The sequence below is a fragment of the Petromyzon marinus genome, chromosome 14 (genome assembly GCF_048934315.1).
Source record: "Petromyzon marinus isolate PM22_M1 ecotype Great Lakes invasive population chromosome 14, UKy_Petmar_22M1.pri1.0, whole genome shotgun sequence".
Classification (NCBI taxonomy): domain Eukaryota; kingdom Metazoa; phylum Chordata; class Hyperoartia; order Petromyzontiformes; family Petromyzontidae; genus Petromyzon; species Petromyzon marinus.
The window spans coordinates 36617-63066 of NC_133680.1; the positions used below are offsets into that span (position 1 = coordinate 36617).

Consider the following 26450-nt stretch of genomic DNA (forward strand, 5'->3'; position numbering starts at 1 on the left):
CGTCTACCGGCACTTTTTACAACGGTTCCTATTGCTACATCACAATGTCTCCGGAGGGGGAAATGGTAGTAAACACGGGCAGCCGGATGAATCGGTTTCATAGCAGAACCATTTAGACCACTGGTTACACGGATTTTCATTCTCGAGCAACACGGCCTGATTTTGTTTGTTTGCTTTGCTAACACAGGTGACAAAACACAGCTATTTCATGGAGTACACACTATGTACGTGAAATACTGCACGCTCACGTACACTTTTTTCGTTCATCTATAGTGACAAACGAAAAAGTTATAATAAAGTACACATTTTGATATAAGCACCATTTATCACACACCAGTTTTTGGTAAATATTCAAATTGTCTTTGTTTATTTTTAGGAATTAAATTACATACTTTATGTATGTCTTTAAATACCAAGTACGGAGGGATGATAATGATTTGGATTTCATTTTAATCTTTGCACTGAGGATGACAAAAAGCTAAGTTGTTTGTGTAAAAGTGTTCCATTATTTAAGATGAGTAGCACAACATAGACCTGGTGCAAATGCTGCCTTACGTCTTTTTAATGATGACTATCAAACATTAGTATTTAATTATAATAATTAAAACAGAACCTTTGTCTATGATATATTTGGCTATAAACAGAAATGAAAATACCAATCAAGTTTTTTTACAGCAAAAACAAAAACAGGAATTCAAGCTTCATTTTTATTTGCCACACTGTGTCCAACAACTCACATCGCACTTCATCTGGGCGTTTACCTGGAACAAAACAACAGTTGTTTAGTTGATTAGGTATGTTCTATAGTTGTAAAGCTGATAATTGCCATGTTAAGTGGCATGACATTGTTTAAATATTGCACATATAACCCACATGTGACACAGATGATCATCTACCTTGTCCATCCGGCAAAGGCACCACAAAACGTTGGTTTCCTAACTGAATTGTATTTTTCAACTCTTCACATGTAAATTACTACTTTTTTATTTTCACTTTTCAAATTTTACATTTAACCAGCGAGTCAGTGGTTTGTAATTGGAAGCTTGTAAGTTTAAATATTGGTTGGGGGTAGACTCAGTCCATCATTCTTCGAGGGTAAAGAAAATGAGTGCCACTTTGTGCAGAATGTGAAGTGTTTTTTCTACAGAGAGACTTGCCTCTGCTATGTGAATATGAAATGTTCACCACTGGCTCAGGGGTACAAACAAGAGATGAGCAATGTCTCAATGCTTATTTCAGTAAGTACTCACTTTGTCTTTCTTAACTGAACTACTAACGTTTAGTAAACACAAAACAATTGACTTGCCAGTGGTGAATGTGCACAAACGAAAACACATACGTATCAATTATACCGTTTAATACCACGTGTCAATTACACCGTTTTAAGACACGTGTAAATTACACCGTTTAATAACACGTCTCAATAACACCGTTTAATATCACGTGTCAATAACACCATTAAATAACGTGTCAAAGACACTGTATAATAACACGGCCGTCTGGAATGCCATACAAGTTAGAGACTCAGGAATACTTTTCTGGATAAATAAAAACATTGTAACTCCGATTAGCTCGGGTTGCTACGTACGGTGAGAAAGAAGTTCAACATAAATACGTACCAGGTTGGATCCCAGGACAGATATTTTCTGGAGGGATAAATGCAACTTTTTCTGCAAACAAGCATGGACAATGCATCGCATGTGGGTATCACTTGAAAAAAATAATTTCAATTATAGAAACTAAACAAAACATGTCGACATGCAAATTAGAGGTTAGTATGGTTAAACAATTAGCAAGTCAAAACCATTACCTCACTGTACATATGCATACTGTATACGGTAATGTGTGTCAACTAGCATCCTGGACACCTTTGGGTTAGGGTTTTTCCATCTCAAGGGATTTCACAGGTGAAATATTTTAGATAGAAAAACTAAAACATAATTCATAATCAAAATTATGCAACCCTGAAGTATAGGTATGACTAGGCAGGTGTACAACGACTACAGAAGTGGTGGTAGAGCATTTCATCCAACAACAGATAAAGAATGTAATATTAAATTTCAAATTTGGTGCACATGTGCAACACCAATGGGCCTTCAATGAGAGCAACACAGTTACCCATGATGCAATTAGCCAGTAAGGGTGCTATTAGCCAGAAAGGGTTTGGCTGTTACTCAATATCCCATGGGTTCACATGCCAAGCCTTAATTAAGAAAATTCTTAACATTATTTTTATAAGCGCCCTATAATGTATATTTTGTATAGTGCAGTCTCCAACTCTTATGCACTCCACCATGTTATTGACAATTGTGTTGAGTTTTTGTAATTTGCAGCGTCTCCTCACTTCTCCAGACAATGACGACGAAGAGAAGAAGACATAGCAGGAGGACCGCCACACCAGTCAGGATAATGCCTTTGACTTCGAATGGAACTGATGTGGGAAATATAATTAATAATGGAAAAAGCGATTAATGAAACAAAAAGTTATTAATGAGACATTACAGCGATATATTCCGCGCTGCTGACGTGGTTATCTGGCTTGACCACCCGAATGTGAAATTGAAGTTATTGCTTTGCATCTACATCAGCCATATGAAAGAATGACAATGGTCACCGTAGTTACATTGTGTATTTATACACCAAATGATGCCATTTGGGATTTATAAAAAATATAACTGCCACTGCCTTAAAAAAAACTTTTCATAAATTTACCTTCATATCTCAGCTTATGTGTAAATTCTAAATATAAAACAAATACAAAATGTTCCATTATGTTTTGCTGGGCATCGAGATCGATGAGCAATGACCAATCAACTGTAGTTTGCTTTTTTGGTGAGGTATATTGCATGATAAATTTGCCTTCTTAATATATTTGTCCACGTAGAAAGTAAAGGAAGCTTTTTCCCATTCTGTCAGCAACACAGACTCAAGGGATTGCATCATTACAGCAGCATACTTATACAAATTATATAACGTTGCGTCTATCTCGGACCAATATCTAAAGGCAGTTAACCAGCATTGTTTGAAGCAAGCCTGACTGGTAATGAGAGACAATGAATGTCAAAACCAGTCATGACCTTGCTTGTATTAAACCAATGCTGATGAAATATTTCCCACCCTCCCCCAGAAGGCCGTATTGCTGATGAGATGTGGAGACGGATGTGGTAAGGAAGTGTATGTTCTACCGAATTATTTCTGAGACAAACTGCTTCTCTATGGTCGCTTCATGTGAACACGCATCTTGAATAGTATATTTACCTGGGCATGGGGATGTAGTTGACAATTCTTAAAAAAAAAAAACAATGATGAACTGCAACAGGTTGCAAAAATGCTACGTGTTAAATTTAAAATGCAAACATTTGCAATATTTCTATGGGCATCAACATTTCTACACTTGAGTGGGAAAGTCAACAGTGGCTGTCCTATGAATAATATAGATTTACATTTGTAAGACACATTTCATCCATAGTTTCCAATGCACCATGTATGGAAAGCAGGAAATAAACAGAAGGGTCAATGGCCAGAACTGGGGGGTACAGGCCCGTTTGAAGAGGTGAGTTTTCAAGACAGACTTAAATATAGATGGCGATTTTGATTGTCTTATTAGCAAAGACAAAGCATTCCAAAACTTGGGAGCTGCATTGGCAAAAGTCCGATCACCCCAATAAATTATATCGTGCGGATTGAGGCATCTGAATGATAGGAATGTGGAGTTCCTCCATTGGCTCGGGGCTGTAAAATGAGATGAGTACCTTTTGGACCTCTGGAGCAACACTTTGTTACATTCACCAGTTTCCTCGTACAGTCATTCTTGCAGGCCTCAAAGAACGGAATGATCTGTGTGAGAGAAGGGACATGCACATTGCTGAATAAGCTGTCCATCTACCAGCCAGGTGGCTTTGTGGCAGAGAGAGCGGATCGCAATCAGAAAGTTGTAGGTTGAATACTCTTTGGGGCGGTTGATTCAGCCAATCATCTATTCAGGGTGAATAAAATGAAGGAAAAAAACGCATTGCGGGATTCAACAGTAGTTATCCTGTGGATAAATTCACCCCCACCATAGGAATATTGTATTTCCATCACTGGCTCAGCTGTAAACAGGAGATGGGCACTGTCTCAATGCTCATTTGAGCCGGAAATCGCTATGACTCTGTGTCATGACCGAGGGGGCAGTGGTAATCACAGAGAGCCATGGGGGAATCGCCAGTGAGCGCCGTCCAGCTTCTCTCATGCACGCACCTCGATGGAGAGATTGCACTCTTGAAGGCCCTTGTGAATGTCAAAAATCACCGACTTCCGCTCCACCTTGGTCTGCAATTATAAATAATAACATGAATGCAAACCACAAAAAACATTATATGCACGACATGCATATGCACTTAACACAAACAGCACAAATACTTTGTTAAACAAATCCACAATAGTGAATCAGCTGTCCCATCTACTAGCCAGGTGTCTCAGCAGCGGAGAGTGGCTCGCTATAGAAATTTTGTGGGTCGAATTACTGTTGGGGGTGCTGATTCAGCCCATCATTCATTCAGATTAAATATAATTTCAACCACATTGTGGAAGCCAGGAGTGACAGTCCTAGCGATAAGACTCACCCCCCCCACCATAGGAATATGGAATTCCAATTCTAGATTTGAAGCTTTCGTGACTGCAAGGATCCATACCCTTTGGTTCTATTCGGTAAAGTAACGAGGCAATTCAGATTTACAAACACGGATACAATTTCAACCGAGGATGGTTTCAAATTAAGCAATCATTGGAAAGATGTTCTAAATCATACCAAACGTTAAACTATTTTTCAATTGTGCAGTATATTTATTCAAGTAGTGGTATCCCAAACTTTCACAGCAGCTTATTTCCCTTCACACCAACATTATGTAAACTCCCCTCCCCCCCCCGTGCCAGTCCAGTACATCATTTCATGCTACATCATTTTATGCTAATTCCTTTGTCAAGGCGTTTTTTGTTTCCTCCCCCACACATTAAAGGACGCGACCTGGGCTTGGCTGTCTTCACTCCAACGCTGTCCTCTGGACAGTCCGGTCCCTTCACCTGATGAAGGCCACTTGTGTTGTGGCCGAAACGTCGTGATTTTTGTTGTTTTTTTACCTACGTGACTTTACCAAATAGAACCAAAGAGTATAATATGGAATTTCCTTCACTCGCTCAGCTGTAAACAGGAGATGGGTACTGCCTCAATGCTCATTTGAGCCGGAAATCGCTTTGACTCTGTGTCATGACCAAGGGGGCAGTGGTTGATCACAGGGAGCCATGGGGGAATCACCGGTGAGCACCATTCGGCTTCTCTCGTGCACGCACCTCCATAAAGATGAGGCAATCATGGAGGCCCTTGTCAATGTCGGAAAGCATCGATCTCTGATCCTTGGTCTGCAATTGTAAATAATAACACAAATGCAAACCGCAGCAAGGATCTGTGCATGCCATGCATATGCACGGAACGAAAACAACACACATACTTGTGCTAAACAAGGATAATTCTCAACAAAAATTGTTTTATTTGATATAAATCCTTGTCAGTTTGGATTATTGTGCAATTATCAGCCTGAATCCATTTTTATGGTCTTTAACTTTTTTTACTGTGAAGGATATTTAAAAATTATTTGAGCAAACTTAATTTCAGGAAATGTATTTTGATAGTGATTTATGTTTGTGCACTGTTTTTTATTTCTTCCTAAACATGGTGCCATTTTGGTTTTTGTGTTCCCATTTCTATTTGCTTCATTGTTGTACATCTTGTGAACACAAGACTATTCTGGGCTCTTGGAGTCTCGAAATACCATTAACATGAAATCCTGCATTTATGTCTTGCTGCTAGACTATGGGCCTACATTATATAACACATAGTCAATGGTTTTATTTAAAGCTTTCGTGACTGCAGGGATTCATATTCTTGGTTCTTTCGGTAAAGTCACGTAGAATGGAAACAATAAAATAATTAAAATATTTTTATTATAAAATATTATAAAATAATTACAATATTTTTATTATAAAATATTATAAAATAATTAAAATATTTTTTATTGTTTTATTGTTTCCCTTCTACGTGACTTTACCGAAAGAACCAAGAATATAGTCAATGTTGTTTTGGACACTATTCTTTATGGTTACCAATAACACATGAGTTTGAAACGGTCATGATAAATATTTATCCACGGCAGCCTCGCATGAGTCTAGACTCGGTTTCAGGAAGGTTCTACATTGGGACGTGTTACCAATGGGACACATAGCCAATTCCTGAGTATTTTGTACACATCAGGAAACTAGAGTTCCTGGAAAAAATTCACGCATGAGTACATGACTCAAAGTTCTTACAAAGACAGCGATAATGAAGGAGCTGTACGCAACTTGGTACCAGCAAAAAATAAAAAACCTCCCATCACAAGAACGGTTGCTGGGCGCTTGACACATCTTGGTTACTCATTCAAAAATTTGTTTTTGTAAACACAGTTACTAAACAAGGGCCCAATAGATCACAGTCAACAAATCTCTGATATTGCAGAAAATTATAAGAGCTTGGGGAAAGAGGCGATGGGAGGAAATTCCAATTGAACTTGTAGGCTTTCGCAACCAATATTATTCATAAGGTTTTGTTGGGTTAGAGCACGTATATATATAAATTGTAACTGTTGTGGGTTTACTCTTTAACACAGCGGAGTGCTGAAGTAGCAACTAAGTGGCACGTTTTGTTAACGTGACAAACCTTACTTATTGGCTGTGTCGGGTGATGGTGGATTTATGACACATTTATATATTTACGCAATCTAACCCCAAAAAAACCCCTCTATGGATGATATTGGTCGCGAAAGCCTATGTGTTAAAATGAAAACTATTTTGACCAGCAGTGTGGTGACTGAGTGAGTGAATGGTTAGATGGGTGAATTAGTGAGTGTGTTGTTGTGACCTGCATTTTCCTGGGTTAACACAGTGTGGTGGATCAGAGGAAACAGTCAAATGTCTGGTAGACCGTGTCCTCAACATGGGTGGAGGAATCAATGAGGAAGGTTCGCAGAAAAGCAACCACGGTAAAGCAAAAGAAGAGCGATAAGGAGGCAACCGACCACCAGTAAGTGAGCGAGTGACTGGAGTCAATCAGTGAGCGGTTGATCGTCAAGATACCTGAGCACTTTAGGTTGATTCCAATTAATTACAACAAGGTAGAAACTGGGTGCTCCACCCCAGACATGAGAACAGCATACCGAGGGGAGTCGTCTCCAGTGAGATGAGAGGGGACAGGGGAGGTGGACGACCTCTCACCTCATTGATACGCTGTTCAAGTCGTTGACGATTGCCACATTGCGACCCCTGATCCGGCTGAACAATGACGTGGTACTTCTCGCTGTAGATGCTGGACGTGTTGAAGTTCACCACCAATTTGTTTTCACATAAGGACATTTGGACCATTGGCTGCCATAGACTTCCTGCAAGTGGTACGAGTAAGGTCGTCACATACCGTCCACCACAGCACATCACCACTGTAAAAACTAATTTCTTTAGAACTGCTTTTTGTGTTTAGTTTGTTGCCCTTCCCCCGCACCTCCAATTAGCACGGCTGGCTATGTAGAGAGTGAAATAAGTTCTACAAACATACATATGCTGCGCAATATACCTGAATAAAGTTCAGCACCATACCACCAGATGGGTGGGATGTCCCAGTGGTAGTACTTTAGCTGCTTGCTGTAGAGGTTCGCAGTGACAAAAATACATGCTATCTGCTACACAGTGGACGTTAAATATCCCTAACGTAATTCTAAGAAGAGCAGGTCATTCTGTGTCAGTGTCCCATCAAAATTAGTAAGTAGACAGTAAATAACTTATTTCGGAAACGCACAGCAATTTCCCCCAACTGAGAAAACCCCCGTGAAATCAAATCTTAAAACTCAGTGATGGATTCCTGGGTAAACTAAATTTTAAAATGTTTAAATGAAAACAAGGGAAATGTTCCATTATTTTATGCAACCACAACCAACACCATCCAATTGGCACTTCATGGACTTTATACATTTGCAATGGGGAACCACTGCATATTTTGCAATGTATATGGGTGGCAGGAATAGCTGACCTCTTTTTACACAATTACTGGTGAGCATCATATTCTGGTTTCTGCAATCTGCAAGAGAGGACGAAGACCACCATTAAGCAAAACGTAAAATACGGTGATGATCACAACTATACAACATGAAATTCGTTTACACACACATGCTGCACTAAGTTGGGTACGGTGGTGCACATCCAGGTATCCCTTGATTGATGAAAGGGATGCTTTATTTAAAAAAAAACGTCAAACGAAATTTCGTAAATCGGAATGGCTTTTCCCATTAGTGTAATACGAAAAATTTGGGATGTGTTTCAGACAGTGAATTGTCTCATCCCCATCACAGGAATGTGGAAATTACACCAATGGCTGAGTGCTATAAATCGGAGATAATGTTGTATATATAGGCCTTTTTCCAAAAATGTATATTAAAAATAATTCTGCCAATATTTTTTCTTAAATAATAATCGATAAAAAACACCCTCAAACCCGCTACCTCCCACAAGCACCAAGCATCTGGAGGTCGTAAAAGGCCATTAAATAATGAACTCCGGGGCAAAGGAAGGTTAACGACGATCTGAAAAATCTCCAGATTGCCAAAGGACCGCATGCCATGACATGCTTGGCGCTTTGGACAGTTCACAAACAAATATTCAGAATCACAGGCACAGACACAGAGCACAGGGTAAACGGACATTATAACTGATATATTTTTTTAACGGTAAAAGTTCGAAGCTTGGCTATAAGAATAAGTCGACATGATAGACTGCAGTCTATATTAGTGGCTTTATTATTACTTATTTTATTTCACCCTTATTCAACTCATACATTGTTTCTTATTGTATATTTCTATTTATGTAACTTCACCAAGAGAACTAAGGAATGTGAATTCTGGCAGTCAAGAAAGTGAGGGCTTGGTTATATCTCCAGCCTTGGGATATCAAAATATAACTCGAGAATAAAACAGCGATCCCTCGTGACACAGACTTATAACAAAGCTTGACAAACCCTCGGAATAATGATGGTAACGAGGGGCATTATGAATCTTGGTTAAACATAAACCAAATAATAACCACGAGATATTTGACCGTGGGTAACTCATGAAAGATACAAGAAAATAGGTCAAACACACAAGACCAGATAATATGTATTCCATGACTTCAGAGCCTCCCCGGCCACCTTTGTCTTCCAAAAATTTGACACAAACACATGGTAGCCATAAAATATGTATGAAGGGTGCTTCCCCTCCCTTTTAGCAGACACCACGAAGAGAGGGGTTGGGGATGCAAACAAAAACAAACTATCAAAGGTCATAAAGGGGGGGGCAGCCAGGCCGCTGCGGTCACGGGAGAACGGTGACAGAGGGCATCTGTTTTTTTTCTCTCTCGCAAGAGACGCGGAGAGAGGGGAGACAATTTCACATTTAAGCACGGACACAGATCATGCAAGTAGAGTGCTGCGAACAACAGAGAGTACTGCGACGGGCAGGCTCCGGAGCATGGCCTCGACATTAGCAATGGGTGCTGTGTCTCGCAGAGAAGAGGGGCGAGGTGATGTTAGGTGCCGAGTTCAGCATGGACCGACAGAGTATCGCTGAAAGTTTATTCTACAGTTATCCTGATATTTTGAGTCGCTTGCAAAGTCCAGGAGTTCGATAAGTTGTATTGTACTAAGCTATCAGAGTTGTGTAAGAGGTGTGCAAATACAATTCACAAGTTTTGAGAGTGAGTGCCAGCTCCCACGAGCAGCTGCGATCCACAGGCTCCGGGAACCTGCCCCCGTGACTGGCACATCGTCAACGAGCTGCACCAGCAGAAACCACGAGTCTACGAAGTCAACGCAAAAAGTTGAGCTCTGCAAGCGGCAAGCTCCAGGGTGGGACTCTGCAATCAACCAGGGATGGGGAGACTTGCCGAGTAGCGATGTGTCACCGAACACGAGTTCAGCGCTGACAGAAGAAGTATCGCTCAATGTCATTCTACCCTGAGTGCAAGCTCCCACAAGCAGCTACAGCCGAGCAATACAATAAAGAGCAACGACGAGCAAGCATCCGGGAGAAAGGGTGGAAAGCCCAATCATCGACCCAGCCAGCATCGCAGAGCACCAGCTGCATGCGCAATCGGGCATCGCCAAAGAGCACAAAGCCGGAGAAAGCGCGCAGCAGCGCCACCAGCACCACCAAGCAAGGGTGTCAGCTGCCAGCGGACAAGCGTTGTGCCGACTCGGCTCACCCAGCAGGGCAAAGAGCCTGACCAGCCGCCCGTGAGGAAGAGAGTGCTGGCGAGAGCGCCGTGGGTTCGACCCACTTCTCACACCGACCAGCACCAGCTGGGAACCAAGACAAGAGTGAGGAACAGCGACCAGCGGACGGGCTGCGGGCGCTATCTGACGACGGATCATCGCGCACCGACGGCGAGCGTCGTGCCGACTCTTCCAGCCAGCTGTGGACAGAAACTGTGGCCGCCCCCGAGCAAGAGAGAGCAACGAAACCGTTTGTATGACCCTCCCCCACACTCACGACACATCGCCCGGCATCTGCTTTACGCAAAGAATTGAACAAGTGGCAAAGAAGACACACAACACGCATATCGGGACAAATAAGACTGTTCCAACAAGTTATCTTTGTTTGTGTTTCAAGAAGGGTTGCCATTCCAAGGTGGTGCGTTAAATATCAGCTGATCGTGAAAAGCATTGCTGCCCATCGAGTTACATGAATACGATTGTTTAGAAGTATTTTACTCATCCGTTTTCGTTAATTGCATAATCTTGCCAATGAATTAATTGATAACTACTCTTGCCTTCAGGACATGTTTCTTTATTGCACTTAGTATGAATATCGTTGCATTAATTTTTAAAGACTTTTTCCTATCGCCGTATATGCTCGTGTACTCTGAGGAATTAATAAATTGTTTTGTTACCCAGTTTAACAATGTGATCATTGAGGGTTAAATGTATGGATCAATGAGGGGAAGATCTCCAGGAGTACTATGTTGACAATTCCAAGCATAAGAGTTCGCATATTAGAGTGTTATGTTTTCAAATTTTGATTTAAAGCTTTCGTGACTGCAGTGATTCATATTCTTGGTTCTTTCGGTAAAGTCACGTTGAAGGGAAACAATAAAATAATAAAATATATATAAAACAAAATTCTCACGACGTTTCGACTGCAACACAAGCAGTCATCATCAGGTGTGAAAACCAATGGCAAGAACATTTCATCGGCCACAACACAAGGCCACTTGTGTTGTGGCCGAAACGTCGTGATTTTTGTTGTTTTATTTTTTACCTACGTGACTTTACCGAATAGAACCAAAGAGTATGGATCCTTGCAGTCACGAAAGCTTCAAATCTAGAATTGATAGCCTCTATGGGGAGGGTTTTCACCTATCTGTTAGAGCTTTTGACAGACGAGACAAGAAGTCACAGCTCATCGAGACGCTAACCTTCCTCAAAAGATGCCGTGACCACAAGGTAATACCCATCGCCTTCACACTCACTTCTGCTGTTGTGTCCTCACCGAATTCTAAACAGATTCTGTTTAAGGCCAGCCTTTCTTTAATCTCAGAGAGGATAAGGCTACTCCGTTTTGAACTCGATACTTTAGACAGGACTCTCCTACGAGCTCATTTAATGTTAACACAAAAAATGTCACCTTCTGATTGGAATCACATAGACAACATGACTGCTTCTTCTGTTGATTCACTGTCAGTCAAATGCAAAGCAAACATGATTTCTAAATTCAACCACCTATCAAAGAACACAGTTCCACATATAACAAAACTAGACGTCAACAAAATCGTCATTAATCAGAGCAGCACCCCGATTTCGGACAATCTGAAAACAGTAGGGGGCTAAATTTTGCTGTCACCCCAAAACACATACCAGTAGATGATATCATCTCTCAGGTCGATGTAGCCCTCAAAGGCGTAGGACACTTCCAAGCAGATGTTGCGAGAGCTGAAATAGCCACTATTCTTAAGAATGCTAAGAAACCCATTAGCAACATCAGCAAAAATTAACGCTCTGAACTCGCGAATTTAAAAAACAGAAGTGACATAGTAATCCTCTCAGCCGATAAAGGCAACGCTACTGTAATTATGGATAAGGATTCATACAACAACAAAATCCAGAATCTGCTCAACGATGGAAGTTACTCAAAAATTTAAAATGACCCTACTAATAGCCGAGCGATAAAAACCAACAAGATCATCACAAGTTCGACCTCCCTAATTGACCCAACTAAACGTCCCTCCCTAAAACCTTCTGCTGCAAGACCCTCTAGATTCTATGGTCTTCCCAAGATTCATAAAGGCACCCCACTACGACCCATCGTATAGACTAGCCCATTTTCTGTCAGATACCTTGCTGCCTTTCACTGGCAAGACCACCTCAGCAGTACTTAACTCAGCCCGATTGGTCTCTATGGTCAAAGACGTTGTACTGTCCCCTGACGATATCTTTGTCAGCTTCGATGTGGTCTCTTTGTTCACCAAGGTCCCAGTACCTGATACCATTGAAATAATTGAAAATTTGTTCCAACATGGACTAAACCCTGATACACCTGCACTGGTTAGGCACTGCCTCAACAATACCTACTTTACTTGGAATGGCTCCTTCTACAAACAAAATGAGGGTACCCCCATGGGATCCCCCTTGTCACCAGTGATAGCCAATATTTTCATGGAGAAATTTGAATCAGACGCCATCCAGACCTCCACCCTCAGACCTTCCCTGTGGAAGAGATATGTAGACGACACTTTCGTCATTTGGCCACATGGCCTCCCGGCTTTGAACCTTTTCCTAGACCACAAATTCCAGACACCCCGCCATCAAATTCACCATGGAAGCAGAGAAAGATGGCAAGCTGCCATTCTTGGATGTTCTGTTTGAGAGGAGACCTGATGGCTCATTGGGACATTCTATCTAAAGGAAACCCACCCACACAGATTCCTACTTGAAACCTGATTCCCATCACCACCCGACGCAAAAGAATTCTCTCATCAAAACGTTACCCCACAGGGCTCATTGCATTTCGGACCGACACCACTTGACCTGTGAATTAAAACATGTGCATCTGGCCCTCAAAAGGAATGGAAACTCTGACCGTACCATCCGCCAAGCTGTTTCTCCCTCCATACAGAAACAACCACTTGATACTCCGATCAAAACCTTCACACTGCCATATATAGCAGGCATTACTAAAAAGATCTCCAAAATTCTAAACAAACACAAGATCCTGGTCCGGTTCAATACAGTTCACAAAATCCGTGACCTGATCCCTTCCGCGAAGGATGTTATTCCTGACTTACAGTACCCCGGAGTTTACAGATTGATCTGCACCTGTGGTGACTGCTATATCGGGGAGACGAAACGACATGTCCCTGACCGAATTCGCGAGCACAAATCAGATTTTAAACACGGCAGAACGAATTCTTCTGCCGTAGCTGATCACTGTTACAACGCTGTGGGTGATCACGATATAATTTTCTCCGATACCAAGGTTCTTTGCAAACCCACGGGTTTTTATCAGAGATTTGTTCACAAGGTAATTCAGATTTACAAACACAGACACAATTTCCACCGAGAAGATGGTTTCAAATTAAGCAACCATTGAAAAGATGTTCTAAATCGAACCAAACATTAAACTAATTTTCAATGGTACAGTATATTTTTTCAAGTAGTGGTATCCCAAACTTTCGCAGTTGCTTAAATTCCCTTTTCACACCATCAATATGTAAACTCCCCCTCCCCCCCTCGCCGGTCTGCACATGTTCACCCCCTCTACACCGTTCACCATGCTAAGTCCGCCAATTGAATGCTAATTTTTATGCTAACTCCTTTGTCAAGGCACCATAATTCCTCTCACACAAGCTTAAAGGTCGCGGTCTGAGCTTGGCTGTGTTCACTCCAGCGCTGTCCTCGAGACAGCCTGGTCCCTTCACCTGATGAAGGCCACTTGTGTTGTGGCCGAAACGTCGTGATTTTTGTTGTTTTTATTTTTACCTACGTGACTTTACCGAATAGAACCAAAGAGTATGTCTTAATTGATCGTTCACGCTTACGGTGGCTTTCAGACAGCATACATACATTTTTCGTCTCCCCCCTCCTCTTTTCCGAACATAATATGGACTCGTCCATCTAAACAAACTGTCAAATCGCTATCCGTAGTGCTAACGTTTAAAATAAATAAATACAAACCGCCACTTCTTTCAAATGTTCTTGCCATTGGTTTTCACACCTGATGATGACTGCTTGTGTTGCAGTCGAAACGTCATGAGAATTTTATTGTTTTATATATATTTTATTATTTTATTGCTTCCCTTCAACGTGACTTTACCGAAAGAACCAAGAATATGTTATGTTTTTGTTTAGAAATTAAAATTGCTTAACGCAGAAGTGTCCGAGTGGTGTCTTCCTAAGTTCATGCGAACTAATCTTAGTTATAAGAACTGTATCCTGCGGTGAGATTTGAATTGGAGACCTGACATAAACACACTAATACATAATCAGTAAATGTTAAAGCGAGAACAATTGTTTTCTCCCGATCGATAATACGACCCATGACAACGAAGCTGAGCTTAATCTAGCATACTTACATCACACTTGCATAACTTCATACAATTCATTGTATGATCCCAATAATACTACCCTCGTCAGCGAGGCAGGGCCTAATTATCATAATGGCTTGCATTAGCATAATCGCAAACAATTGTATGACTTCAAAAGATCACGCCTCCATAATTAGCATAATTTATGTGCATAGTTAAACCAATTAACATACTTTTGGACAATTACGCATTTTTTTCAATTTTATTTCATTATTATTATTTTAATTAAATTTTCAAGACCCGGCATATACAACAATGAGCACCGCCTCAATGCTGATCATAGCATAAGATTGCTTTGACGTTGACCTCCAAAGCATCACAAGGGAGCGCCAAAAAAACGGACCAACCGACTCACCCGGCATGCAAACCTCAGCTGAGATGTGGAGGTCATCTTGCCCTGACATGGCCATGGGAAGGCTGTAGATGTACACCGTGTATTGCATGCTGGGTTCAGCCTCAAATCTGTCAAAGTAAAACTCCCACTACAAAACAGGAGATAGAAGACAAATGGGTGCAAAGGTGGAGTAATTCGGAAATGCACAGCAATCGCTCCCGACAGCGAAAACCCCCGTGAAACCAAGTCTTGAAACTCAGTGAGGGATTCCTGGGTAAACTAAATTTTTTAATGTTTGAATGAAAACAAGGGAAATGTTTTGATTTAAAGCTTTCGTGACTGCAGGGATTTCATATTCTTGGTTCAATAAAATAATAAAAATATATATATTTTATTTTATTGTTTCCCTTCTACGTGACTTTACCGAAAGAACCAAGAATATAAGGGAAATGTTACTTTCAAGTGATTTTAATAATAATAATCATCATCATGGTTGGCAGGGTGATACAGTGGTAACCTATGTGTTTCACAGGAAGAAGGATTTTGGTTCGATTCCCCACTTGGATGCCTTCTGTGTGTAGCTTGAATGTTCCCTTCCTATTGAGTGTTGGTGGGTGAGTGTGATTGAGTGGAACAGTAGTGTAGCGGTTAGTGCTCTGCACTAAAACATCAGCGACCCGGGTTTGATTGCCGCTCATGGGCAACACCAGTGACTATTATCTGAACAGGTTTTGGGTCTCCCTTAGGTCGACTCAGCCTCAAATTAGTACCCAGTGCGGTGTGTAAACATCGCCAATAGACAAAGGCGGCCGGACATGGTGCTGGCCACCCACCCCCTCATGTACCGTGCTGGCCTTCATAGGTGCTGGCTAACAGTATTTGCCCAAAACGTCTCTTAAGACGATAAGGGGGATCTTTGTGTCTTGTGAGCGTGTGTGAATGTGCTGAGTTTGTATGTTCTCCCCCTGTTCTACATGGGTTTCCTCCAGGTTCAATGGTTTCATCCCATAGCGAAAAACAAACAATGTAACTGAAAATCACTCAACTGGAATTAGAGAGCAGCATCACCCCCTACTGCAAAAACCTGCCAGGACCCTCCTGAAAAAAACATCTTGAAACTTAGTGAGCCTTTCCTAAGATAAACACAGTGCTATTGTGCTATATATGAAAACAGACAAGTGTTGCTAGATGGCCATGTGCTGCCCTGGGCGAGGTCCACTGGCTGGAGGCCATGCACGACAAAGCACGCAAAGAGGAGGGGGGGGGGTTTGCATGGCCAGCATGCGGGTGGGGGGCGTGGGGGAGGACACCCGAGGGGAAGGGCGGTGAGTGGGTGAGGGGGGGGGGCAACGGGAGGCATCGTAGGGGGTTTGGGGGGGCACATGGGGAGGGGTGCGAAAGGAGGGGCTGCAGGTAGGAGCCATAAAGTGTGTTATGGTTCAACAAAAATGGGAAGCATTGTTAAGATCATGAATAAGAAGGAAGTCATTGGAGTGATGCACTTTTAAATCTCATTTCTTTAGAACTGCTTTTTGTGTTTAGTTTATTGTCTTTGCCCCACACCTCGAATTAGCACAGTTGGCTACGTATGGTGCGAGAAAACTTCAACATACATACAAGAAGAAACATTATACATTTAAAATGTAATACTGAAATACTGTATGGTGAATAAAACATAAAATAAAGTAACATGAAAATAAAATATTAGCTTTATTTTCACTTACTTTCAGTTGAACAGTTCACTATCGTTGACATCATTCGGGATTGTTGGGACTCAATACATCTCACGAAAGAGAGCTCCGCCGAACAAAATAGTTCCGCGATTCAGTTCGTAAGTACAACCAAACATCTGCAAGTTGGATGGTTCGTTTGTAAGTACAAATCTTCGTAAGTCAGACGTTCGTACCTCGGGGACTGCGTGTATTTATTTTTGTTTTATGTACAAAGCTAGGCCTGACGTGCTGGCTGGAGTGACACGTACCGGGCGTCCACTGGGGTTGTGCGGGCTACTGAAGCGGCTGAAGGCGTAGCGCACGCACAAGCTGTGGCTGCCCTGGTGGCGCAGCACGCACACCTCGGCACCCTCCAGGTGCAGGATGCTCGCTGCACACAGACGGACAACGACAAATATCCCCTTTGTAGCCTCAACAAAATATCAGGCAAAATGCCATTCGCGAGCACCTATTAAACCCAGCACGGCAGACGATGAGGTGGTATGGCTAGCACCACGCCCGGCCAACTTTGTATCCACGGTGGCAATGTTTAAACACTGAACCAGGTAATAATTTGAAGGCTGAGTCGACCTAGGGCAGTCCCAGTGCCAGTTAAAATATTATGAGAACTGCACAGACACAGACGTAAAATTACACACTTGCGGGGACACACACATGTTACCACAGCGTTTGTGCCATGCTATGTGCGCACTTTGAGACCAGCTGGCAGGGGGTTACGGGACAGGCTCCAGTATTAAGGGTGAATTGACTGACACACAAACTTATACACATGCAGGTAAACGTACACGCAAACGTAATGTGCACGTGAAGACACAAAGACAAAGATCCCTCATATAGCCATACAGAGTCGGAGACTTTCTGAGAAAGAACCCAGAATGGTGACCGAGGAGGTAGTGTGGCTAGCACCACGCCCGGCTGCTTTAATATCCCCAGTGCTGATGGTCCACATACATGCATAACACATGGAAGGTACTTACCGTCTGTGGCGACCTGCCAGGTAATGTTGAGCACAGCCTGGGGAATGGGGCATGTGGATTCAGTCACCAAGGCCAGCGTCACATTCATGCGCTGGGGTGGCATCGGCGTCCAGTTCATAGACTCGAACCAGCTGGTGGGCGGCACGTTCACTACAAAGACAAAGATCCCCCGTGTGGCCTTAACAGACTGTTGGGGTAAGTGCTGTAAGTGAGCACTTATGAAGGCATGGCACGCAATGGTACTCATTTGAGGTAGAGTCGACTTAGGGGGAGACCCAGGACCAATTCAGATAATTGTCACTGGTGGTGGCCATGAGCGGTAATCGAACTCGGGTCGCCAGGTTCGGAGCGCAGTGCACTAACCACGACACGACCGCTCCCCAAACATGGAAAATCTCGACGTTCACTAGACACACGCACGCAAAGATCCCTCATGTAGCCTTAACAGACTGTTGGGGCAAGAGGGATTAGTGAGCACCTATTAAAGCCGGCATAGCACATAAAGGTGAGGGTGTCCAGAACCACGTCTGGCCGCAATTTGTTTCTCCAGTGGTGATGTTTACACACCGCACCAAGTACTCATTTGAGGATGAGTCGACTTAAGAGGGGCCCAGAGCTACTTCTTGTTCCTGATATTACATGTGTGCATGCATATTTGTGAAGAGCGGTAGTGTAGAGGTTAGCCGCGCTGCGTTTAGAACCCGATCGTTCGAGTTCCATTCCAGCTCACGGCCAACACCTACTGCCATTATGCCTCGCCTAGACTATGCTGACAAACAAAAAGCAACCTCCACAACCACTTTGGATTTGCTAAATCCAATCTCTCATTCTGCTGTATACTTTAACTTGTAAATTAACTATCCCACCCATCACTTTGATTTATATTTCAAGAGGGGTTATTATTCTCGTTCAAATTGGAGAGCAATTTACAAGGTCAAGTTCATCTGAATTGCATAGATACATCACTATGTCCCTTGCCTATCTACAGAGTTTATTCAGAACCAAACCCCTTGAAATGCGGGTCCTACTTTGATGCAAAACTAGAGAATACACAACACCTCCAATTAGCATGGTTGGCTATGTACAGTGCAGACGTTCAACATACATACATCATAAAATAATTATGAGCGTCACTGTGGAGAAAATAAGCAACAAAAGATGCACAGGTCATTAAAACCTGAATTAAAACCCAGCATCAGTATCAAGTGTTACTCAATGCTCTAAAATGGTGAGGCCATCGTGCCACTATCTATTTATAAATACAACATGGTAATCAGTGCACACAGCTTGCAAGGCAACTCACCTTCCTCCGCAGTGCACTCTACACCCTGCAAAGAGAGAATGAGGAAGAGATCAGGAAGGTGGAATGAAGTACGCCCTTCCATGCTTGAATACAATTACACCACCACAAACCCGAAGAAAGTGTTCAAGTACCAGGAAGGCAGTCAACCAGACAATACATCTCTTTCACCTCTATATTATGTCCCTCCATATAAAAAATAATGGTACATTTACAAATCCCATCCGCCACGCAGCCTTTTTGGAGTGGATAATTTCAGCAGCATTGGTTCAACACAAGCAAAGTCTCAATTGGTTTTGACATTCAATGTCTCAGCAGCAGTCCGACTTGCTTGGGCCAATGCTGGTGAACTTCCTGATATTTATAGGTTAGGATTCTGTCTGTTAGATAATGGTCCTAGTTCATGCAACTATATACATTTGTGAAGCTAATGATTAAAGTGAGAGGGTAAAATTGAGCAGTAATGAGATTCAATCAAATAAGCAACGTGGAACAGTTATTGTTGCATGGTATTTACCGAGTGGTCAGGCACAGGCCCAAAACTCCAAGTGGCCAGCAACAAACAACACTGTTAATGGTGTAATGGGTAAAAGTTGACACGTTTCTTGAATTCAGCAAGGTTATAAGAGTTTATGGAACAAGACGATGGTAGGAATTACAAAGTGGAGCAGTGTGAAAGTAGAAGCAGATAGAGAAGTGTTGTGACCTGCAGTGTGGTGAATGAGTGGATGAATGAGTGAGCGAGTGGGTAAGTGGGTGAGCACGTAGGTGGGTCAGTAAATGGGGTGAATGTGCGTAACCAGCAGTGTGATGGTGCTTTCCATGCCTCTATCGGAGGAATTTACATCTGGTATAGATACAATGGGAGGCTGATCAATGCCCGGGTACTGTCCAAGTATGGCTCCCTATTGATCAACCATGTTATGTATGTTGATGATCTGGTGATTGCTGCTCACTCAGAGGAATCCTGCTGCTGAAACTGGAGTGTACCACTAAGAGGTGGGGTTTTACCATCAGCTCAACCAAAACTAAGCATTTCCCTGGGTATTTTGTGCCACCAAACACCCCACCCCCTCAGCTGCCCATAGGTGATGGAGCAGTTGTGGAGAGAATGGAGAGTTTCCCATACCTGGGCAGTGTGCTTATGACCAGCTCCAGTTTGAAAGCAGAGGTCTCAATCCCAATCAGTCGGGCGGCATAACCTTTTCATCAGCTGCGTAATGCTGTGGAAGCTACCTGGTCTGTCGCTCCGCACGAAGCTTCGAGTCTTATCGGCCACACTCATGCCCCCCCCCCTTGTTAATGCTTGTGAAACGTGGACACCTCTAATGGAACATCGGCGCTGGTTACAAACATTTAGGCTGGCATGTCTGTCCATCCTGGGTTTAACGAGGTTGGATTGTGTGCGCTCACAAATTATTGAAAGATCTGGATACATTCCCATCAGTGAGCTCCTCTGTCAGTAAAGGCTGCGTTGGCTGTTTCATGTAGCCTGCATGTCCAGACACCAATACTGATTCCGAAAAGTTATAGAGGCTAAACGGTCATGACATGGGCTGGAGAAGAGATGGACTAATGCGGTACAGGAGGATGTGGAGCTGAGTGGACTTGCCGACAACCGGTACCAGCGATATCAAGATCGGCCTCTATGGAGGAGGCTCTTGAAGGATGCTAACAAGGCAGTTGGAGGCAGTCGCCCTCCAGCAACAACAGAGGGCAGAGGAGCGATGCTCACAACAGCGAGCAGAACGCCGGGCGGCTAAAATGCAGCAAGTTGGCACAGTAGGGGGTACAGCTGGTGCATCTACCATTAATTTCATTCAGCCAACCCATGGCACCTGCTGGGTCTGTCCCGAGAACTTTTGTTAGCAAGCCTTCGAAATTTCACGTGGCCTCAAAGTGCACCTGGCCTGGCACAGGCGCCGTGGTGACGTCACCGTCACTTAGTGGTGAACGGTGGGTGTTGGTATTGGATGGTGGCTCAAGACAGTGTTGTGGATAGGACAAAACAGTGTATGGTAGAGCGAGACCTCAACATGGGAGGAGAAATCAACGCGTCAAGTTCACAGGAACAGTAACCATGGCAGTAGTGATAGAAGACTGCTAAGGAGATGACTGACTGCCGGTGAGTGACGAGTGAATTAGTGAGTGCTGAATCAAAAATGTAACTGACTCCTTAACTCTTACTATTACTATTACCAAGAACAATTTTATTTAATGTTAAGTCATGTAAACTGCAAATCCAACCCCAGGCAGAGTGCATGATTTAACGTCATTATAATAAGAAAAAACTTCTTCCACGCAACGTTCTTGCCTCTATAAGTATATGAAAAATTATTGCTTCCTCATTTGAGTAGCTGAAGACTCTTTGGAAATTCCAGTCAGAGAGAGTGAATGACGGTGGTGAGAAGTGGGCAGATCAGCCTCACGGCCACCCAAGTGTCACAGAAAAAGTCGCTCTCACAGCTCACCTTGTTAAACAACAATTGCTACATTGGAAACCATTGTTTAAGTCGAATACCGATTTCGAAAAGTCAGGAACCTGTAATTGATCCCAGTGGAATTTGTCTGGAATGCACTGGTTGGTACATGCGAACATGTCAACAGACAATTGACACAGCAATGATTGACCTCTCTGCTGCTGATTTCACCAACTGCTGCTGAAGTTGGTGAAATTCATCAGATGCTGTCCTACTGCATACCTAATCGGCGCGATGCTCAGCAACCGTACTTTTCCAGGTACAACTCGGTTGTACAGCTACAAGAGAATTATGAACAATGGCCTCTGTCAAGGCTCGGTACTTGCACCATCACTATTTACGCTGTACATATAAGTGACCTGTAATGTACCTTATCTCGCAAATTCATACATGCAGATTACATAGCCCTTACTGTACAGAGCACAATCCTCAAGAACATTGTCAATCCTCTAACAGCTGATCTCGCTTTATTGGAGGCATATTTCCATCACTAGAGAATGCAATAAAATCCTTCAAAAACCAACACAAGTGCTTTCCACTTGAACATTGAAGCAGCAGATGCCATGCTTAATGTGTCATTCTGTGGTAAAACATTCTGTGGTAACCCCAAGATACCTCGGGGTTATCATGGACAGGAGCCTGACCTTAAAAGTCCCACATAAAACAGATTTGTATCGCCCTGCTACAGAAACTTGCAGGAATTACCTGGAGCACCCTAAACTGATGTGCTGCCAATTGCTGCTCTATCGCTGATCTACTCAGTGCCAGAGTACTGTAATTGTGCTCCAGCTTGGTACGGGAGTACATACACAAAAACTTCTAGATGGAATGCACATCATAACCAGAACTCTGAAACTGACACAAATCTACTTGCTCCCTGTTTTGGCAAACATTCTGCCACCAAATATCTGCAAAGACATGCAATATACAAAAACAAGTTTACACGTTTTCTTGCCAACGACCACAACCTATCCATCAATGTTCCTCGCTGCCGACTCAAGTTCCCATTCCTCTTCTGGGTTTGTCCTGTCACCAACCTAGAATATAACTCAGATCAGGATTGCACAATGGCGAACAGAGTGAAACACTGCAGACAGTACAGAATAAACACCTCATTTGAGATCCAAATATCGCACCTCCTGGCTTAAACATTCCTCGAAGACACTGGTCTAACCATCAACTGCATCATAACGTCAATAGGGTGAAGAACACATCCCCTTTATGAATAGAACATTAGACAAGCTATAGCAGTGCGACTGTGGCCATGTAACCAAAATGTGGTCCTTCAATGGAGGAATAACAAAACTACACAAACGCTCTCCTGAAGCCCTCTAGTGGCAAGCAGACCTCAACATTTCCATTTAGCGCCTGAACAGATTGCCATTAAACGCAAGAACAGGATAGCTTTATATGTCACAGACTGATTCTATCTCTTTAAAGTGCCCTGTTATGCATGGATTTTCTCCGGTTTCTCCGATTTCCTCCCATAGCTAAAACACCAATGTAACTGGTATCGGGCCAAAATATTCCACTTCTGAAAATCTACCTGTAAATTACCCAAAATGGGATTACACATAGTAACATCACCCACCAGGAGCCTCCTGGAAAATAACTTTGAGATTCAGTAAGTCTTTCTGGGTAAGCAAGTGGAATAAACCATAATACAAACCATGGGATGAGTTTCAGTTCGAGCCTGAAGAGATGTCGCGAGTGACGCTATCCTATTGATTTGCATGGCTGCATCCGCACATGACAACACAACGAGATTTCTCCTCGCCTCAATTCCTCGCATGCCTAAGGCTCTCTGGGGACTTTGACAGGGCCTCCTCGCCTTTAAGAACTCTCATGCCACGCCATGCTAATGAGCTCCAAGAGTGATGTGAATACGTTTAACACTGCATATGGGCTCCCTTTTCCAGGTTGTAGCTGGGCATGGCTCTGAAGAGACTTAAACAGAAAAGAACATTTGCTACAAAAAACATACTTTAGGCTATATTTGCCAAAAAAGATGTAACAGTATTTTTCTAATAAAATTTCACTCATCGCCATCATCAGCTATGGTCAATCCACTGCTGGATCCACTGCTGGATTGACCATCGCTCCATCTCCAAGGTTAATGTACCCTTGAGCCTTCTCTCACTTGGCTGCCATCCCTAAGCCAGCCTTGTCCAACAGCGACCTTCCCTTGTAGCAATGCAGCCTGCGAAAGCCCAGTGATGTTCATTGATCTGTCTTCCTCTCAGTATCATTCCAAGCATGCATCTATCCATGCTGTTTTATATATAGTACTTCTGGACATTTGTTTCATTAAAAAAATTCCGAATGCACATTTCTGTTCACTACGTCACAGCAACACGCACTGATTGAAAACTCTCCCCGGTAGCTAGTAAACCTCTGAATTACAGAAAACAAAATAACTAACTGCTGGATTGACCATCGCTCCATCTGAACTTGTCCTTCCTGTCTATTGTTTATCAGCAGTTAGTGTTGCTCTATGTAAACCAAGGTTACCACGATTTCAATGGGATTCTCTATACGTACATATATTCTACCATATGATCATTTATGTCCAACATTTGTTGCAGTTTGACAAGATCTGAATTGCCTGGGTTCAATTTCCAGAGTCCAAATGTTGTGAAACACAACACCGTTTCACCGAGCATGTATTAATCATTACCGGTAACACTGAACCACCCTCGAAGTAAAAGGCAAACGAGTGTCCATATGCCTCAGCCCAGAACTTGTACAATGCACATGACTTTCAAAACTACACACGGTATGAGTTACAGTGGATTCAGTTACAAATTTGACAACACACTTAAGTAGGAAGTCATCATCATCACTATCCATGGGCAGATAGACCATAGGTGTTTACTGCACGCTGCATTATGTTTCCACTTTCCTCAGTCTTTTGCCAATATGCGCAATTAGTGCCACATCTTTCTGGCACCAATCTCTTATATCGTCGTCAAACCATTATCTGTGAGATCTTCCTCTCTTTCCTGTTCCTTCCATTTTTCCTAACAATACTTTTAATTTTCCTGTTGTTGTCCTTCCTACATATGTCCAAATCGCGACAGGTTCCTTCTCATCACTGCCTGCATCAGGTCTTCTTCTATGTGCAACCGTTTTCTTAACAAAACGTTACAACAACAAACAATACAACACGATAGGCGTGCAAAGTATAGGAAAGGCAAACAAATCACTTAAACATATTTACAAATAAAACTAAACAATTTTTTATCTTACCAGGTAGGGCCCTCTGAGCTATTAGCTTCTTTTTCAAAAGCGACCTTGCTACAAATGATAGGTCAACAAAATGGCTTATTACGTGGAAATTTATAGTAGCAAAATTATCTAGACGCATGTTTATAAATGTGGAGGTAAAAACTGGAGGACCCGGAAAAAACATCCACGTGACCACGGGGGGAACATGCAAACTCCCAGACCACACCAAGACAACACACAGTCTCTCAATAAAACTGTTGAAATATTTAAGTATCACATTTCCAAATCACATTTGCAAATGTGACTGTATCCAGCACCAATCTTCTGCTTCATAATATGTTTTGAAGGAAAAATGTATGTTAAGGCAGGAAACAAGGTTGTTCCAAAAATTGGTGCTGTAATGGCAAAGGCTTTTTCACCTATTCGAATTCTTGTTCTTGGGAAAGTTCAAAGGCAATTCGATGGACGTCTTAGGTTTATTGGATTTGACGATGGGGTTAATGAATTAGCTAAGTATAGCGCAAATTTTGCCAAGAAGGATTTTATGAAGAGGGCCCAATGTAGATTTCTTCTTGCATCAAGTGAAATGAGATTAGATTTTAAGTCGAAGTGACGATGATGGGTCCTGTATGGTACATTCAGTGCAAATCTAAGAGAAGCATTATAAAGTGGGTTCAGTCTGTATAGTGATTCATTAGGAGCTGATCTGTAAACAGTATAACCATAGTCAAGCAGTGATAGAATGATAGCTTCAACATTTTGCAGGCGCAAACAAATGGGAAGACAATGTTTGTTTCTATGCAAAAATGTTATTTTGACTTTATTTTCTTCGAGATGTGATCAATATGGGGTTGGTCAAGCAGGTAGGCTTTCGCGACCAATATTATCCATAAGAGGTTTTTTTGGGTTAGATTGCGTGTATATACATGTATCATTAAACCTGCCACCACCCGACAGCCAATTAGTCAGATTTGTCGCGTAAACAAAGCATGTCAATTAGTTACTAGTTCAGCATACCGTTTCTGGATATCGCCTGATGAGGCTAGTTGTAATTATCGTCAAAACGTCGTACTCGATTTGGAAATGGTGTGGATTTACTCTCCAAAACATTGGTGACAATCCGCCTCCTTCCCACAACTATCCCTCCACATGAAAATGTAAGTGCTTGTTTACACATTCCTTTGGCCACAATCTAATTGCAGCAACATAGCTTCAACACAAGCTAAACCTGGACCGGTTTTGACATTTAGTGTCTCAGCATTCAGACGTGCTTGAACCAATGCTGTTTAACTGCCGGATGTTTATATGCAAGGACTCTGTGAGATATGGGTCTGAGGTCAACGAAAAAGCCTCTGCATGATACACAACACAAAACAAGCAGCTCACAAGGGAGCACAAATACAGCGCCACCTTCACAACTACACAGCACACTGTAGACTGCAACGAATTCACTTATACATCTGGCATTTAACGACACTCAGCAAATAAATAATGCTATCATTTATCAGGCGAAACCTCTCCAAGTCCCAATACTCTGCTCAGGAGGGTTCTGCACTGATATGTTGGGCCAATTCTGTAGAAAACCACCATACACTCCAATGGTCCGAACAAGAGGGTTAACCTACTCACTTGCTCTACTGCCAAGTCCTGGCCAGCCACAGCTGGTTTAAATGGTTTATTTAGACTCGCTCACAATCGCAAACACTATCTTATACTCACCATCTCAAT

The 26450-nt window shown here is 42.5% G+C and overlaps 1 protein-coding gene across 2 annotated transcripts in view; it reads right to left on the reverse strand.

The window, feature by feature from the left end:
* Positions 1 to 26450, reverse strand: part of LOC116942496 (interleukin-17 receptor A) — a 30271-nt gene that overhangs the window by 2460 nt on the left and 1361 nt on the right. The window contains exons 2-14 of one of the 2 annotated variants that reach the window (XM_032954497.2): positions 19018 to 19042; positions 17715 to 17864; positions 16986 to 17107; positions 15026 to 15152; positions 8090 to 8137; positions 7285 to 7448; positions 5329 to 5397; positions 4240 to 4311; positions 3753 to 3837; positions 3259 to 3285; positions 2345 to 2431; positions 1620 to 1670; positions 738 to 761 (exon numbers count right to left, since the gene is read on the reverse strand). In XM_032954497.2, the coding sequence (XP_032810388.2) occupies positions 738 to 761; positions 1620 to 1670; positions 2345 to 2431; positions 3259 to 3285; positions 3753 to 3837; positions 4240 to 4311; positions 5329 to 5397; positions 7285 to 7448; positions 8090 to 8137; positions 15026 to 15152; positions 16986 to 17107; positions 17715 to 17864; positions 19018 to 19042 (1051 nt within the window). The remainder of the gene's footprint in view (positions 1 to 737; positions 762 to 1619; positions 1671 to 2344; positions 2432 to 3258; positions 3286 to 3752; positions 3838 to 4239; positions 4312 to 5328; positions 5398 to 7284; positions 7449 to 8089; positions 8138 to 15025; positions 15153 to 16985; positions 17108 to 17714; positions 17865 to 19017; positions 19043 to 26450) is intronic. The other variant, XM_032954498.2, reaches the window with a different exon arrangement.